Below are 14,557 nucleotides of genomic sequence, written 5' to 3' on the forward strand. Positions count from 1 at the left end.
GCCAGGGAAGCTCTGGCTTCCGGGGAGAAAGAAGGCTGGGGGAGGGAAGTGTGTGTGTGTGTGTGTGTGTGTGTGTGTGTGTGTGTGTGTGTGTGTGTGTGTGTGGTTTGGAAAGAGCCTCCAGTGGAGGTCTCCCGTGGCCCACCCGCACTGTGGGGAGCATGGCCTTGGAAGTCCGTCAGTCCTGTGCTTTCTGCCCTGGGATCCCCCTGACCTTTGAAGATGCCCCTCACCCCTCGCTTCTGTAACCAGACACCTTCAAAGGGAAGGTGCTCTTCTAGAAGCCGAGGGAAAAGCCTGGAAGGAGCGGGGCCCAGGGACGCTGCAGGAGGGGCCTCAGGGGCTGCCAGGGTCCAACACTCCCTGCTCCCCTCCCGCCATGGCTTGTAGCCCCTCTCCAGGGTAACCTGGTGGCTGGCAGGCACTGAATAGCGACCCGCTGGCTGCCGCCGACCATACCATTCAAACTTCCAACAGGGGAAGGTGAGCGCCATGGGGCCGCAGAGGCAGTAAAACCCTCCCCCGCGTCTCCCCAGAGTCTTCCACCCCTGAGAGGGCTCCAAGGAGACAGGCTGGAGCGAGGCGGTGGGAAGGCCGGGGGGCATCCCAGAGTCTCTGGACAGCTCCCCTCTCCCTCTTCCCAACCCAGTTGCCATCCCTACTCCCTTAGCTATCCCCTCCCCCAAGGCAGGGCCCGAAGTCTTCTAGACAAAGCCAGGTCCAGCTGGGGAGTGACGGGGAGGCCACTCTGCTGGCCAGGCTGACCGAGGGCTGCAGGGCACAGCAGAGCCTGGCAGGGCTGGGGTCACAGGCACTGCCCAGGGCTCCTCGGGCCTCCCTTCCACAGCTGAGAAGACCTCTCCACGGAGCTCGAGCTCGGGACGGCTGGGGTCTGGCTCTGAGGTCAGTGCTTGGGGGACTGCAGGAGAAGGCTTGGAGAGGGAAGTGTGGTGGAGACCCTTGCTGGGGGACTCCTGGGAGAATGTGAGGGTGTGTTCAGACCTAGGCAGTCCTCTGGTTCTGTAGAGAGGGAAAACAAGGCCCAATAAGGGGTAGGGACTAGCCCGAGGCCACACAGCAGTCTTCTCTGCCCACAGCAGCTCCTGCTCTGTGGAGCTCCAAGGGAAGAGGAGGGTCCTAGACTGAGCTTGCAGAAATATGTCCAGAGCAGGGCCCGCTGGTCCACCCTGGCCCCAGTGGGAAGGGAGTGGCTTCATCTGCCCTCCAGATGATTCCTGGCCTTGGTCCGGGCAAGGCGTCCTCTCCCAGTACTAGCTGGCCTTTGCTGGTTGGTCAGTAGCAGGTGTCAAGGGGCCTGGCAGCTGGACTCGCCTCATGCTCCGGGAAGGGTGTCGTGTTGTTTTCAAGCACTTAGGAATCTCTCATTGCCACAGGAACTACTCAGATGCTAATTACAACTCCACTTATTTTTTTTATTTTTTATTTTTTTGAGACAGAGTGTTGCTCTGTCACTGAGGCTGTAGTGCAGTGGCATGATTCTAGCTCACCGTAGCCTCAAACTTTTGGGCTCAAATGATCCTTCTGCCTCAGCCTCCTGAGTAGTTGGGGCCACAGGCACATACTACAACACCTGGCTAATTAAAAAAACTTTTTTTTTTTTTTCAGAAATGAAGTCTTACTATGTTGCCCAGGCTGTTCTCAAACTCCTGGGCTCAAGTGATCCTCCTGCCTTGGCCTCCCAAGTGCTGGGATTACAGGCGTGAGCCAACACGCCTGGCCTCACTTATTTTTTTAATTAAAGCAGGTCCCAAGGCCTGAAGCCTGGATCCTCTTTGCTAGCCCAACAGGGTCTCCAGATTCCTTTGAAGGCCTTGAAATAACATTAGAACTAGTAGGATTGAGGCATCTCCCATTTCAGACTGCCCTTTTCTTACTCCCGGCCAAGCATCGTCCAGGGTAGGAGAGAGGGATGGTTGATTTTCTCCCCACGGGAATGAGCGGTGGGCACACCCCATCCCTCCTCCCTGCTCAGACTCAAGGAAAGGCCAATCCATGAACAGCTGCCCAGCCAGAGTGCTCTCTAGGGCTGATGCAGCAAAGGCGGAGGCCCTGGGCAGCTAGACGGGCATCACACTTTCCAGCTGGGAGCTGGGAGGGGTCGTTTTCTGCCTGGAAGTGCTGGGAGGGGTGGTGATGGGGAGTGGGTGGGAGGTGGGGTGCTCTGCATGCCCTCAGTCGGCTGGGTGCGGGGAGCCAGGAGTGAGGTCCTGCGGCTGCTGGTGAGTGCCTGGGGTAGGGACAGGAGTCCCTCGGGTGGGGGACTAGGTGGCCCACTCCCGTCCCCACTACCTGTGGCAGGGTTTCTCTGAGCATGACCTGACGCCTTTCCTCCTCCTGAGCTTCCGTGCTAGAAACTCAACTGTTATCTAAGCTGCAAGCTGGGAAGGAGGAAAATCTGCTATCCCCCACCCTCATGAAAAGGAAAGACCCCAAGGTTAAAGGGAAATCACGACTTTTTATCAGACCCCCTGGGATTGCTTGTCCACGTCAGTAGAATTTAAAGATCACACATGCTGACCTGCAAGCTGGACGTCCTCTGCTTATATGTTTGGTTTGGCCTGTGTAGTGTTTCAAATATTTGAAAATTCATTTCACATTATTTTGAAATCAAGTTTATTTGGCTTTTGCTCTGTTCTCCCCCACCCCACCTCTCTTCTTTCTTGCCTTCAACAAATTTGAATTAGCTGCCAACATTTAAATGTCTAGAATGTTTGCCTTTAAAAAAATCCAGATTTCTGGCTTCTCTTGGGAAATTGACAGAGCTGACCACACTGGGCCTGCACTCCGGCACTGACACCATCATTCTGGGCTGAGGCCCCTCCACTTCCTTGAGAGGGCCCAGCCAGTGCTCTCCAGGTGGCCCTGCTCATCTGTACCCTCTGGTCATGCGTTATCTCCTGGCCAGGATCTGCGAGCATTTTTATTACAACCCCAGACATATTGAGCCAAAAGCTCAGCCTGGTTTTCCATCGACAAGGACCGTCTGCTGCACTGCGTCTAATGGGATGATCTTCAGTGGGAACGGAAATGCCCTGTCAGGTGCATGATGTCCCTGGGGGGGTTTCCAGCCCCCCTGTCAACTCCTTGTGGGTTTATTTCCCACCTGTTCCCAGAACAGCTCACTGAGCTCAGAAAGGGCTGGGGGCCAGAGGGGTGGCAAGGCCATGGGGCCAGGAGTCAGGAGATCTGCTTCTGGCCTTTACTTGGCCATTGGCTCACAATGTGGCCTTGGCCTTCCCACCACCAAGCTGCCCCACCCCACCCTGCTGTGACCCACAATGCAGCCAGCCAAGCCTTCCCAAGCAGTGAGCTCTGGCTTGTCACTCCCCACCTCTAAAACCTTCACTGGCTCCCTAATGCCAAATCCCCTCTTTGGACCTCAGTTTCCCACCTGTCATGGGAGCAAGTTGGACTGCATGGGGAAGCAGCCACAGGAATCCCCACGGGGCCAGGCGGGTGAAATAAGGTGTGTGGTGGGCCTGTGGGGGAGGGTGGGGAGCTGGAGGTCAGTGTCCTGTCTACAGGGGGCAGCGGCTGCTCAGCCCCAGACACAGGGATGAGGCAGGAACATGGGCCAATGCCAGTGGTGAAATTCTGACATTTCAAGAGAATTCAGGCACCCATATATTTTTGTGAAATCTGTTATTATTTTGAAAATATCCACAACTAAATTGATAAAAACACGGCAAGGACCCAACTAAACACACCCGTGGGCCCCCAGTTTGCAGCTTTGGTATTAGATAACTGCTAGGGACCCTGGCAGCTGCGGCCTCTTACCATCTATAACTTGCTCTTGGCCACAGAACAAGTTATTGACGGAGTTGGTCTTAAGTTTCCAGGCCTAAGACCCTGTGATGATTCGTGAGGTTTGATTTGAAAATGCAGACAGGCACCGCCCTCTTGTCTCTGTGGCAGATGGGCAGGGGGTGGAGCAGGAAGAGGGCCTGAGCTTGGGCCCAGCTCCATCACTGCTCAGCTATGTGTGCACTTAGACTTGTCATGTCTCTGGACCTCGCTGTCCTAACCTGTGATGTGGCCATGACACTGTCCAGTTTAACAGTGCCTCACCCCCGTCCATGTTCCCTAGGTCAGTCTTCCCCGCACCTGCTGCCCTGTGTCCAGCTGATCTGCCTTTGAGCTTCTGTCTTGTTGCTGTTGCAGGAGCCATGAGCACAGAGGGCCCCAGCCTCGCCGGCTCCCCAGCCAACAGCCCCCTCGCCTTTCTCTCAGTTCCCATCACTCCCGGGACCCTTGCAGAGGCAACCGACCCCCTCCCCATGCTCATTGCCCTGGCCTGCATCTTCCTCCTGCTGGCCACCTGTCTGCTGTTCATGATGCTCTGCAAGCCGGCCGCGCTGGACCCGAGGCGCCGCAGGGCTCGCGAGTGCATGCCCCACCACCCCGGGAGCCCCAGTGAGCCCCAGCTCCGGCTCTGGAAGCGCCTGGGCTCCCTGCGCCTCTCCCTGCACAGCTTCCGCCGTGGCCGGCCCACCGTCCCTCGACAGCCCCTTCCGAGCCCCGACGACAACCGCGGCCACTGTGACTACACGGAATCTACTAAGATGTGATGGGGCGTCCACAAACATGCCCCCACATCCCCCTAGGTCTACCTGTAGATCCTCCTGCTTCAGAGACCGGTGCTGCAGGCTGCAGGAAGACAGTGGCCCAAGCAGCCTGGGACACACACTCACCCCCAGAAGCTCCTTGCACGCCCAGGCCAGTGCCCTTTCCCAAAGATGATCCTCAGAAGAGCACCTTCCTCTCTGCAGACCCCCTAGCTGCTGCTTGATGAAAGACTTCTGGTCAAGAGATGTGCACTCGTGGTCATCTAGGCCTTCGGCCTGAGGCTCCACAGGGTACAACCTGGGGCTCGTAACCACCTCCTAGAAGCAGCACCCTCGCTCGCCACAGAAGCCTTGCCCTCCAGGTGCCAAAGCCCAGCTTGGAGAAGTTGCCAAATGGCAAAGGTTCCCTTTAGCCAAGTGAAATGCTCAGCCTACACCGGGGCCAAGACACTGTCCTGTCATCTGTGCTGGCCCAGCGCTGGCGCAAAACCTCAGGGCTCCCTTCCTTGGGTTTCCTGGGTGCTGCCAGCATCTGCCTGGTGCCCCGTGGGAGCAGCTGCCTCCCTCCTGGTGGAACAGATGCCTGGGTGCCGGCTAGGAGGAGGAGCAAGCAGGGTTCTCCAAGCATGGTCTTGGCAGCTGTCTTGGTGGCCCCTCTTCAGGGCACCCACGTTGGGATCAATCAGGAAGGGATTGAGGATGATCAAGGAGGCTCCCTTCAGAGGCCAGGGTGGGTGCTGTGACAGAGTGGCAAGAGGCAGGGCATTTCCAGCAGCTGGAGGTGATGCCACCTGGGCTCGGAGGAGGACAGCTCACAGCAGCTCCACACCTCACCCAGGGAAAGCGGCAGCCTCCCCGAGGGTGGGATGGTCCAGACCTCTCCAGGACAGCTGTGGGGTCCCAGGTCTGGCCCACACTAGGGATGCTATCTGTGGTTTTGGTGAGTGCTTTGCTGAAGACCTGTCAAAGCAGTCCCACCCCAGGATGGGTTTCTCAGAATCCCAAACCCTTGACCTCTCCCCACAATGCCAGGGTTAAACACTGGTCAGGTCCCAAATTTGAAGGGTGGGCAGAGGGAGGACCTGGGTTGCCCAGTTCCTGTCCCAATCAGCTGGCCAGGATCCTACCACAAAGCTGCCCCACCCCCATCCTGCTGTGACCCACAGTGCAGCCAGCCAAGTCTCCCCAAGGAGTGAGCTCTGGCTTGCCACTCCCCAGCTCCAAAACCTTCACTGGCTCCCTAATGCCAAATGGATATAGCCAAAGCTCCTCAGCGCAGTGTGCAGTGCCCTCTGGGAGCTGGCTCCAATTAATCTTTCTAGCCTCATCTTGATCCAAAACTCCAGGAAAACTGAAAGATCTGTCACCCACTAACTGTGGCTTATGCTTCACACACACCCACTCTGTGAAGCCCTCCTGCCTGGAGCCGCCCCTACTGTCTCCTACTTCTCTTGGAGAGGACAAGGAACATTCTCTTGGCAGCATGGGTCCTTTTTGTCTATGTCTTCCCTTTCCTACCAGCTTGGGAGCTTGCAGAGGGCCAGGCTATCCAGCCCCTTACTTTGACTCCCCAATTCTGTGCACAGAAGTATGAGGCTTCTGTGTACAGAGTGAAGAGTGGCCCAGCCTTGGGGTGTCCCCACCCTCTGAGGCAGGAGTCCTGGTGGGAGCCGGCACAACACAGAGCCTCATCTTCCCTCAGATGACCCTAGAAAGATTTCTCTCCAAGCAGGCCCTATTGGAGAAGCCCACTGTCCCCTCCTTCCTAGTCAATCTGATCTCAAAAAGTGAGTCCGGCTTCACAAGAAACTTACCGAGAGGACCTTGGAGAAGTCATCCTGAGACCCTGCATTTCTCCCTGAGAAATGGGAGAACTCAGGGCTGCCCTATATTAACTCGCTGGCTCTAGGATTTCAGTAAGAGTAGCATTGTGTAAATAGAAACCAAGTCTTTGGGTTTAGAAAGAGGGGCAGGCCTCCTCCCTAAGGGTTTTGTTCCTTGCTCCCTTCCGGCTCAGTGACCTCTTCCTGGTTTGCTTCCCCTGGGGCCTCCTTGCACATCCTAGGCTGGATTCAGCCTGTAGCCATCCACCTCACCAGCAGGCCCTGCTGGCCACTAGGCACTGTCTTCCCGGAGGTGGGGGTGGGGGGTGAGGCTGCCCTGAGGCCTGAAGAAGGAAAAGTCCAGGAGGGGGAGGGCTCTCAATTGGGTTTCAGGCACCAGGCCACGGGGGTATGCTCCAAGTCCTCACAAGCTGAGGCCCTGATTGAGAGAACCCTCTTCTTCCTCCTTCTGGAGCTAGCCACTACACTCTCGCAAATCCCCAGGGCTTTCTGGGCTTTCTGTGTTTCTGGGAGTCAGCTCCCTGCTCCCCAGCCCTTTCCTGCCCGCCTCCTGGTCCCGATGCAGGGAGGGGAGCATTGCCAGCCTCCCACGCTTCTGTCCCTCCCAAGCCTGGGAGCCTGCCCCAGTGGGCAGGCCCAGATTCGCTGTTTGGCTCAGCCTCTGAGTTGGAAACCCCATAGTTGGTAAAGAGACTCATTCATTTCGGGCCTCCCTCCCCACCCAGCAACTGAGGCCTTTGGGCAGAAGTGGGGGTGTGCACCCAAATCGTTTTCAGGGTCCTCCCCTCTCTCCCCCTGAGCCTTGGAGCTGTTGCGCCTGCTCCCTGGGCAAAGGAGCCCTTTCTTCTTGTGCCTGTTTACTTCCCAAGAGGGGAGCCTCGGCCAAGGGCTCTGTGAAAGCAGCTCTGTTCTGGGCCTTGCTGGGCCCTGGCTCTCTTCTCAACTCCTTTCCGGGAAATTGTGACATCTCCTTCTCCCCCCTACTCTGAAAGGTCCTTCTGGGTGGGGCGGGAGATAGGCAGGGGGAGGCCAAGTCTTCCTTCTGTTTGTGGGGAGCCAGAGCCCTATCCTCAGCTCTGCAACCTGGGGGCCCACACTCCCTGGGATGGGAGAGGGCCTGGGTTCCCCTTTCCCCACAGCACCTTCCAGAGCAGCAGACCCACCCTGGGCCCCCACCTGCTTCCGCCTCCGGTGCCACTGAGCATGTGCCCTCAGGGCCGTGTGCGGCCCCGCCTCCCCCAGCCCACCACCTGCCCCAGAGGCCACGGGCCACCTGCCTGCACGATGCTGTGGCCTTCGGGGATGTCCTCGGGGATGCTGGCCTCATAGCTGCTCTGCAGAAAGATGGGCCGGTTGTCATTCACATCCAGGACAGTGACGAACACGGTGGCTGTGCCCGTGTGCCGCTTCCCTACAGGGCCGTTGTCTGTGGGAGTTGAAGGAAGACAGGTGTTAGCAGCTGCCTGAGAGGGGGGCACACTTCCTGCAACTTTGCACACTCCCGGGCACCAGCCAGAGAGATGCCCTGTTCCGCCCCATCTGCCCTAGCCTTTGCAAGGGGTGACTTCCTTTTTAGCTTAGGAATAACACTAACAGTATCTAATACTTAGATAACACCACCTGCCAGCCATTCTTCTAATCCATTCAGTCTTCGCAGCAACCCCATGAAGCAGGCACTTTACTGTCATCCCCATTTTACAGAGGAGGTAACTGAGGCACTCAAGTGGATTGAATGATGGCTCCCAAAAAAGACAGACCCATGTTAAACCCCTGGGAACCTGTGAAGGTTAATTTCTTTAGGAAAAGGGCCTTTGAAAATGTAATTACGTTAAGAATCTTGAGAAGTGATCATCCTGGGTGAGCTGGGTGGCCCATAAACCCAATGGCAAGTGTCCTTATAAGAGAAAGGCAGAGGGACACTTGAGATAGAGAGGAGGAGGCCACATGCAGATGGAGGCAGAGGCTGGAGTTATGCTGCCACAAGCCACCGAATGCCTAGCGACTCCAGAAACTGGGACAGTCAAGGACTGATTCTCTCTAGAGCCTTTGGAGGAAGCGTGACCCTGCCAACACCTTAATTTCTAACTTCTGGCCTCGAGAACCGGGAGAGAATACACTTCTGCTGTTTTAAGTTTGTGGTAGTTTGTCGTGGCAAATTTAGGATGCAGATACAGGTACTAAGAGCAAAAAGCCAACTGCTGTCAGGGATTGGCGGGTATAGCACCTGGGTCAAACACCTGGTGTTTGACCCGCTCGAGGGGCAGCTATCCTCCACTCCAGTCCACAGCGGACAGGCAGAATGCGGGCCCAAGGACACCAGATCTTCTGATTTCTCATGAGAAATTGAACATCTGAGCTTTTAAATAAAATCTCCTGATCTTTAAATGTTCACAACTAATGGTCATTCTTTATAAAATATTGGATAGGTCAAACAAACATCCCCTCTGCATTCAGGGACACGGGCTTTGCTTGGGATCTAAGCCTAAGGTCCCCGGAGACTCTGTCCCTCCAGTTCCCACAGGACCCTCCCAGGGCTGGGAGGTGGTGAGGATGGGGCACTGACTCAGCCCCAGGGCAGCTCTTGTGTTGTCCTCCCTGGAGGAAGGAGCTTGTAACCAGCGCTGCACATCCAGGCAAGAGTGGTCACCCCAGGGGGTGGTGCAGACAGCTGGAGTAGCCTGGAGACCTAGGGTGAATCCATCCTTCTTCCCCATGCCAGCTGACCATACGTGGCAGTGCTGTTGCTCACTGGAGGTAGGTCTTCTCACCCTCCAAAGCTCCTCTCCAGACCAACCTCCCACCACCCTTGGGGGCTGGCTTATTGCTCTGGCTGGGATTGGTGTGTGTGTGGGAGGCTCCCTAGAAGGCTGGCGGAAGCCCTCTCCTCCTGCCAGCCAATGCCCAAAGTGAAGGCTGGACTCAGGGGTGATAACAAGTCTCCAGAGGGTGGGCGGCCATTCCAGGAGGGGAGGAGAGCAGGGCAGAGGGCAGAGGCATCTGGGCATGGGCAGGCTGGGAAGGGACTGATGGTTGGAGAGAGTGAGGCCCAGAGAATTCATTCCCTTCCTACTCAGCTCACTGCAAACTTCCTGGGAGGACCAGGGGCACCCGGCGGCACAGGTCTCATCATACCACTCTTCCCCTCTGGGGCCCTCAAGGGCTCCCTGCTGCCCAGAGACCAAAGACCAAACTTCTTGGCCAATGTTTAGGCCTCCACACATGGCCCTACCTGACCACAGCCTCCCCTTCCCCAGTGTGGGCCACTCCATGGGCCAGCTGCGGCGCATGCACGTGTGCTTGTGCACACAGGGCGCTTTCCCACCTCCAGGCCCTTGCATGGGCTGGTGCCTCTGCCTGAAATGCCCTCCCTGCTTCTTCATGTACTGAAACCTTATGTGGCCTCCAAGGCTGCAGTGGGCACCCCTTGTTTCTGTCCATCAGCACTGCCCTGTGCTCCCCTGGGAAGGCCATGTCCTGAATGTCCCCCTGTGGACCCTCCCTTCCAGGTTCTGAGGCCTGGGATGCTGGGTAGGTGGGACTGCCCCAGCTCCACAGATGCGCATGTGACTTAGGCCTAAGTAACCAGCACATCTCACTTCCCTGGCTACAGTGAGGGGCTCAGGAATGGGCACTGGGGCAGAATGGATCTATCTAGAGCTGATCTAAGGGCTTCTGACAGGGAGGGGAAACAGACAAGTGCTGTCATCCATGCTGCTGCACTTGAACCTGAGAATGTGTACAGGTGAGGCTAGGGCAATGACCTGCCCCCATGTGAGCTGAAGAATAAAGCCAACTGATATGGTTTGGCTCTGCGTCCCCACCCAGATCATCTTGAATTATATTCCCATAATTTCCACATGTTGTCGGAGGGAGCCAGTGGGAGATCATTGAATCATGGGGGTATTTTCTCCTATACTGTTCTCGTGGTAGTAAATAAGTCTCATGAGATCTGATGGTTTTATCAGGGGTTTCTACTTTTGCATCTTCCTCATTCTCTCTTTGCCTGCTACCATCCATGTAAGACGGGACTTGCTCCTCCTTGTCTTCTGCCATGATTGTCAGGCCTCCCCAGCCACGTGGAACTGTAAAGTCCCATTAAACCCTTTTTCCTGTATAAATTACCCAGTCTGGGGTACGTCTTTATCAGCAGTGTGAAAACAGACTAATACATCAACACACAGGAGGCAGCGCCAGCCAGTGCAGAGACTGAAGCCTGAGGTGTCACCTGAGCCCTGAATCCAGTCATACCGGGAGTTACATCTCCCAGCGGACTGGTTAAGTGAGCCCATATTGCTGAAGTCAGTTTATTTTATTTTAAATTTTGCAACTGAAAGGGTCCTAACTCACTCAAAGGCACTCCCAGATGCCGAGTCCTGAAGGAAGCCTCCTGTGACCTCTCCGCCTCCGTGTTTGCACCACTGCCCGATACTCTTATGTCATCCTTTTCCCTTCCTGCTGGCTTGCCTGGATTTGCAGCAATTTGTCTACATGTGGGTCTCTCATGTAGCTCCCACCTTACCATCCTAGCGTCTTGCATGTGGCACCGCGCAATGAGCCTCATGCCCGGCAAGTGCTCAGTAATGTTTGGTGAGTGTCTGGTGGCCCTTTCTCCACTGGCATCTGGGCAGAGTTCAGCCTTTAGCAAAAGGCCGGCTCCTGGGAGGCACCCTGTGTGAACTCTGCCCAGATCACTGTGTTGGTGGGTGCAGGACTGGTGCATACCGATGGCCTCCAGGATGAGCATGTAGGCGGCTGTGGTCTCCCGGTCCAGGCCCACCACAGTTCTCACAACGGCATCGCGGTAACCCACGCTGAACTTCCCATCCACGTTGCCACCTGTGGGTAAAGGAGAGGAAGCTTCCGGCTGGGAAACAGAGCTCCCGGCCAGGGGAAGCAGGGACTCTCTGCTCCTGAGCTGGGACCCGCGATGGTGAGTCCAGGAGTGGGAGGCTGTGCTGCCGATTCAGCCCTGCCTGAGGTGCTCCGATGCCGGTGCAGCTTGGGTGGGCTCAGTGGGGGCGCCAGATGCCTGGAATTAGTTCCTAACCTTCACGAAGCACCTCCTGTTTACAGGTACTTCATGCAGACCATTTCATTTAGCCTCTACTTCACAGAGGAGAACCCCTCACTCAGTGATGTGCCTGTGCCACTCTGGGTTTCTCCGTGCGTGAGTCCCTGGGCGTAACCTTCACCCCTCCTCTCCCTGCCTGTCCTGCAGAAGCGTCTGAGCAGCTAACCTGCATAGGGGCTTGTATATGTTGCTGAGAACTCTGGGGTTGGCTGAGCATCCCCCAGGCCCCTCATCTCGGAGGTGAGATGGGCTGAGGAGCGAAGCTTCCTGAGTGGGGACATGGAGGCTCCACAGAGGGAGGAGTCAAGGCAGGTGTACAGGAGACAGGGATTACTGAGTCTCCTTGAGTTCTGGGACAGGTAGGAAGTGTGAGGGTCTCCTCTTGCGGTGGACGGGAGTCAGGAAGGAACTACCAGAACAGCTTGGAGACCCCTCCTCTGCCAGCTGGCGAGCAGTGTGGTGTTCTGGGCAGCAGAGGGCGCCATGGCACCAGCTTTGTGGTGAGCTCGGGCAGTACTGGGCTCAGCTCCTTGCAGAGTGCGCACTGAAAATCCGGGAGGGCTCTGGGCAGGTCAGCGGGAGCCCACCACTTTGGGGTGCTGAAGAGTCATCCTGCAGGCTGCCAGGTGCTCCCCTGTTCTTGCTGGTTTGCCCCTAGGGAAAGCCTCCTGACCCCCAAACCTCCAGTGCTCCCCAGTGTCTGAAGTACCATCTGCAAGGGACACACTCTGACTCCCAGGGAGCCCAGGGCAGAACCAGGACGTAAATAGTGTGGGCAGTGGAGCCACGGAGCTGGTGCCATGTGAGGGGTCTTGGTAACTAAGCCCTCCCTAGGGCCAACTTGAGGGCCAGACTAAGGAGTGGGCCTGAGGGTGCTGGGCCCCTTCAGGGAGGTGAGGGAAGAAAGGGAAGGCTGAGGGCTGGGAGGTCACGTTGGCCGCAGCAAAGCCACAGATGGGCTGTGAACTGGGCTTCCTTGCTTCACGGGGAGGCATTGGGGGGGCTGGTGTGTGCCCTGCTCGTGTGTACAGGCACACATATGCAGAGGCAACATGTGTGTTGGTAGGCAGGTCATGGACAGAGAGAAGACTGAGCCAGTAAAAGGGCCAAAGTGGGTTGAGGAATGGGGAAGATGGCACCCCCATGTGTCCCAGCATCTTTCATGTGTCAGGGAGACTGAGAAGCTGTGTTTTCATCCAGGAATGGCAAATCCATGGCATGCGCACCACCACCTACCAATCCTACCACTGTGGCAGACATCACTAATCCATTGCAGCTCACTTTCCTCTGTGAGCCAGGACATGGCCTCATCATCTGTGGCCACGGCTCTGCAGACAACAGCCAGACAACATTTTCGAGCTAAAACCATTTCATTTAGGGAGATCAAAACCATCTGCCTCTAAACAGATGGGAATTCTCAACAGGTCCCCAAGGAAGGATGAGGCCACATTCTTCCAGTCACTGCTCTGTCACTCAGACTTGGGGCGGGGAGTGGGGCTCAGGGCTCCTCCCTAGGAATCATGGAGCCTTACCTCCCTCTAGAATGAACCTTGGTAGATGCTCCCCATCCCTGCAACCAACAGGTTCAGGAGGTCCCCAGGGAGCCAGTCCAGAGTGATTCAGCTGCAAAGCCCTTGGGAAGAGCCAGGAGCAAATCTTCGGGAGGCACCACCAGGGGCTAAAGCCCAACGGTAGAGCCCTGACCTCTATTCCACTCTCACCTGCCCCCGCCTAGTCTGGCTGTCTATCTGGGAGGGGTGGGGGCAGGGCCCCAGGAGGCCTGCACAGGTGGTCGGAGGCGGGGGCAGCACCTGTGATGAAGTAGCTGAGCTCGGCATTGAGGCCCACGTCGTTGTCTGTGCAGTTCAGCCAGACCACCCGGAACTCGCGCGGCACGTCCTCGGACACGGACACATTGTACACGGCCGGGAAGAAGGTGGGCGTCTCGTCGTTCACATCCAGCACTGCAGGGCAGAATGGGCGCCGGGGCTAGGTCTGGCTTCTGTTGCAGACGACCCAGCTCCAGAGCAGCGTCTCCAGCCCCAGACCAAGTAGGGAACGAATTCCCAAGGGAGTCACAGGCTCCAAGTGGCATCTGTGTCAACACCTCCTGGCCATGAGCCCAGGGCCCCCCATGCCCACCGGGGCCAGGACCAAGCCCACCAGTGCTCCAGACCCTCCCACTGTCCCTGTGCCCTGGGGGATTATTGCTGCTCAGCTGTCAAAGGGAAGAGAGAAAACCTTAGAACCTCTCTCCAGTATGCGCCTAACAATGACCATGACAACACGGACAATCATGACAACGATGACGACAGTGACCATTTACGAACTTGTCCAGCGTGCCAAGCCCATGCTGAGTGCTTCCCGTGCAGGACCACATGCAGCCCTCTGAGCATCCTAGGAGGCGGGCATTATTAGACACACTGTGGAGCTGAGGAAGCGGGAGCTCAGAGCAGCTGAGTGACTTGTCCAAAGTCACACAGTGGCAGAGTGGAGGGCTGGAGCCTCAAGGTCTACCCTCAGTATGCAATGGAGTTTCAGCAAAGGGAGCTCACTTTGAAAATCCCACCCCCCGAAATAAGGTTTAATTTCCCTTACAGATGTGTTTATTCCACTCTGCATGCTAGGCCCCTATTCCTCAGGCAGATGGGGCTTGGACAACCTTCTTAGCGAAGTGATCCCCACCCCACTTGGGTTCCTCTAAGTGGTATCACCAGGAGAGATCCTGGGCCCATTTGATATTACAGCTTCTGCTGAGTCTTGGAGAAAGGCCCTCCAGGGGTCCTCTCTTAAAGCTGGGACATATTCCCTGTCCATCATCGGCCAATAAGGGGGTCCTGAAACTGGCACCAGAAACCCACAGGCAAGCTTCGGACCGATGGGAGAGAGAATGTCGTGCTCTCTGAAATCCTCACCATCTTAGGTCTCGACTGAAGAGGGTCAGTGTCTGCACCTGTGCCGAGCTAACTACCGCCACCACCCCCCCCCCGCCCTCTACCATCCCATGGAGGCCGGCAGAGCTAGGATGGGACTGAACAGGCTCAGGGAACAGGCCA

At 56.7% G+C, this 14,557-nt stretch overlaps 2 protein-coding genes across 4 annotated transcripts in view; one reads left to right on the plus strand and one right to left on the minus strand.

Annotated features, from left to right (window-relative positions):
- Positions 1-14,557, minus strand: part of CDH23 (cadherin related 23) — a 459,756-nt gene that overhangs the window by 94,844 nt on the left and 350,355 nt on the right. The window contains exons 25-27 of the mRNA XM_054522498.2: positions 13,313-13,465; positions 11,153-11,266; positions 7,708-7,856 (exon numbers count right to left, since the gene is read on the minus strand). Coding sequence (XP_054378473.2) covers positions 7,708-7,856; positions 11,153-11,266; positions 13,313-13,465 — 416 coding nt within the window. The remainder of the gene's footprint in view (positions 1-7,707; positions 7,857-11,152; positions 11,267-13,312; positions 13,466-14,557) is intronic.
- Positions 217-8,821, plus strand: C8H10orf105 (chromosome 8 C10orf105 homolog). Of its 3 annotated transcripts, none has more exons than XM_009245503.4 (2): positions 217-903; positions 4,183-8,821. In XM_009245503.4, the coding sequence occupies exon 2, from the start codon at positions 4,188-4,190 to the stop codon at positions 4,587-4,589; it is 402 nt and encodes a 133-aa protein (XP_009243778.3). In that variant the 5' UTR covers positions 217-903; positions 4,183-4,187; the 3' UTR covers positions 4,590-8,821. The 3 variants fall into 3 exon arrangements, with proteins under 3 accessions (XP_009243778.3, XP_054378475.2, XP_054378476.2); XM_054522500.2 differs by having other exon boundaries at positions 218-903; positions 4,109-8,821; XM_054522501.2 differs by lacking the exon at positions 217-903 and adding an exon at positions 2,179-3,487.

This window comes from Pongo abelii, chromosome 8 (assembly GCF_028885655.2).
Source record: "Pongo abelii isolate AG06213 chromosome 8, NHGRI_mPonAbe1-v2.0_pri, whole genome shotgun sequence".
NCBI classification, from domain to species: Eukaryota; Metazoa; Chordata; class Mammalia; order Primates; family Hominidae; genus Pongo; species Pongo abelii.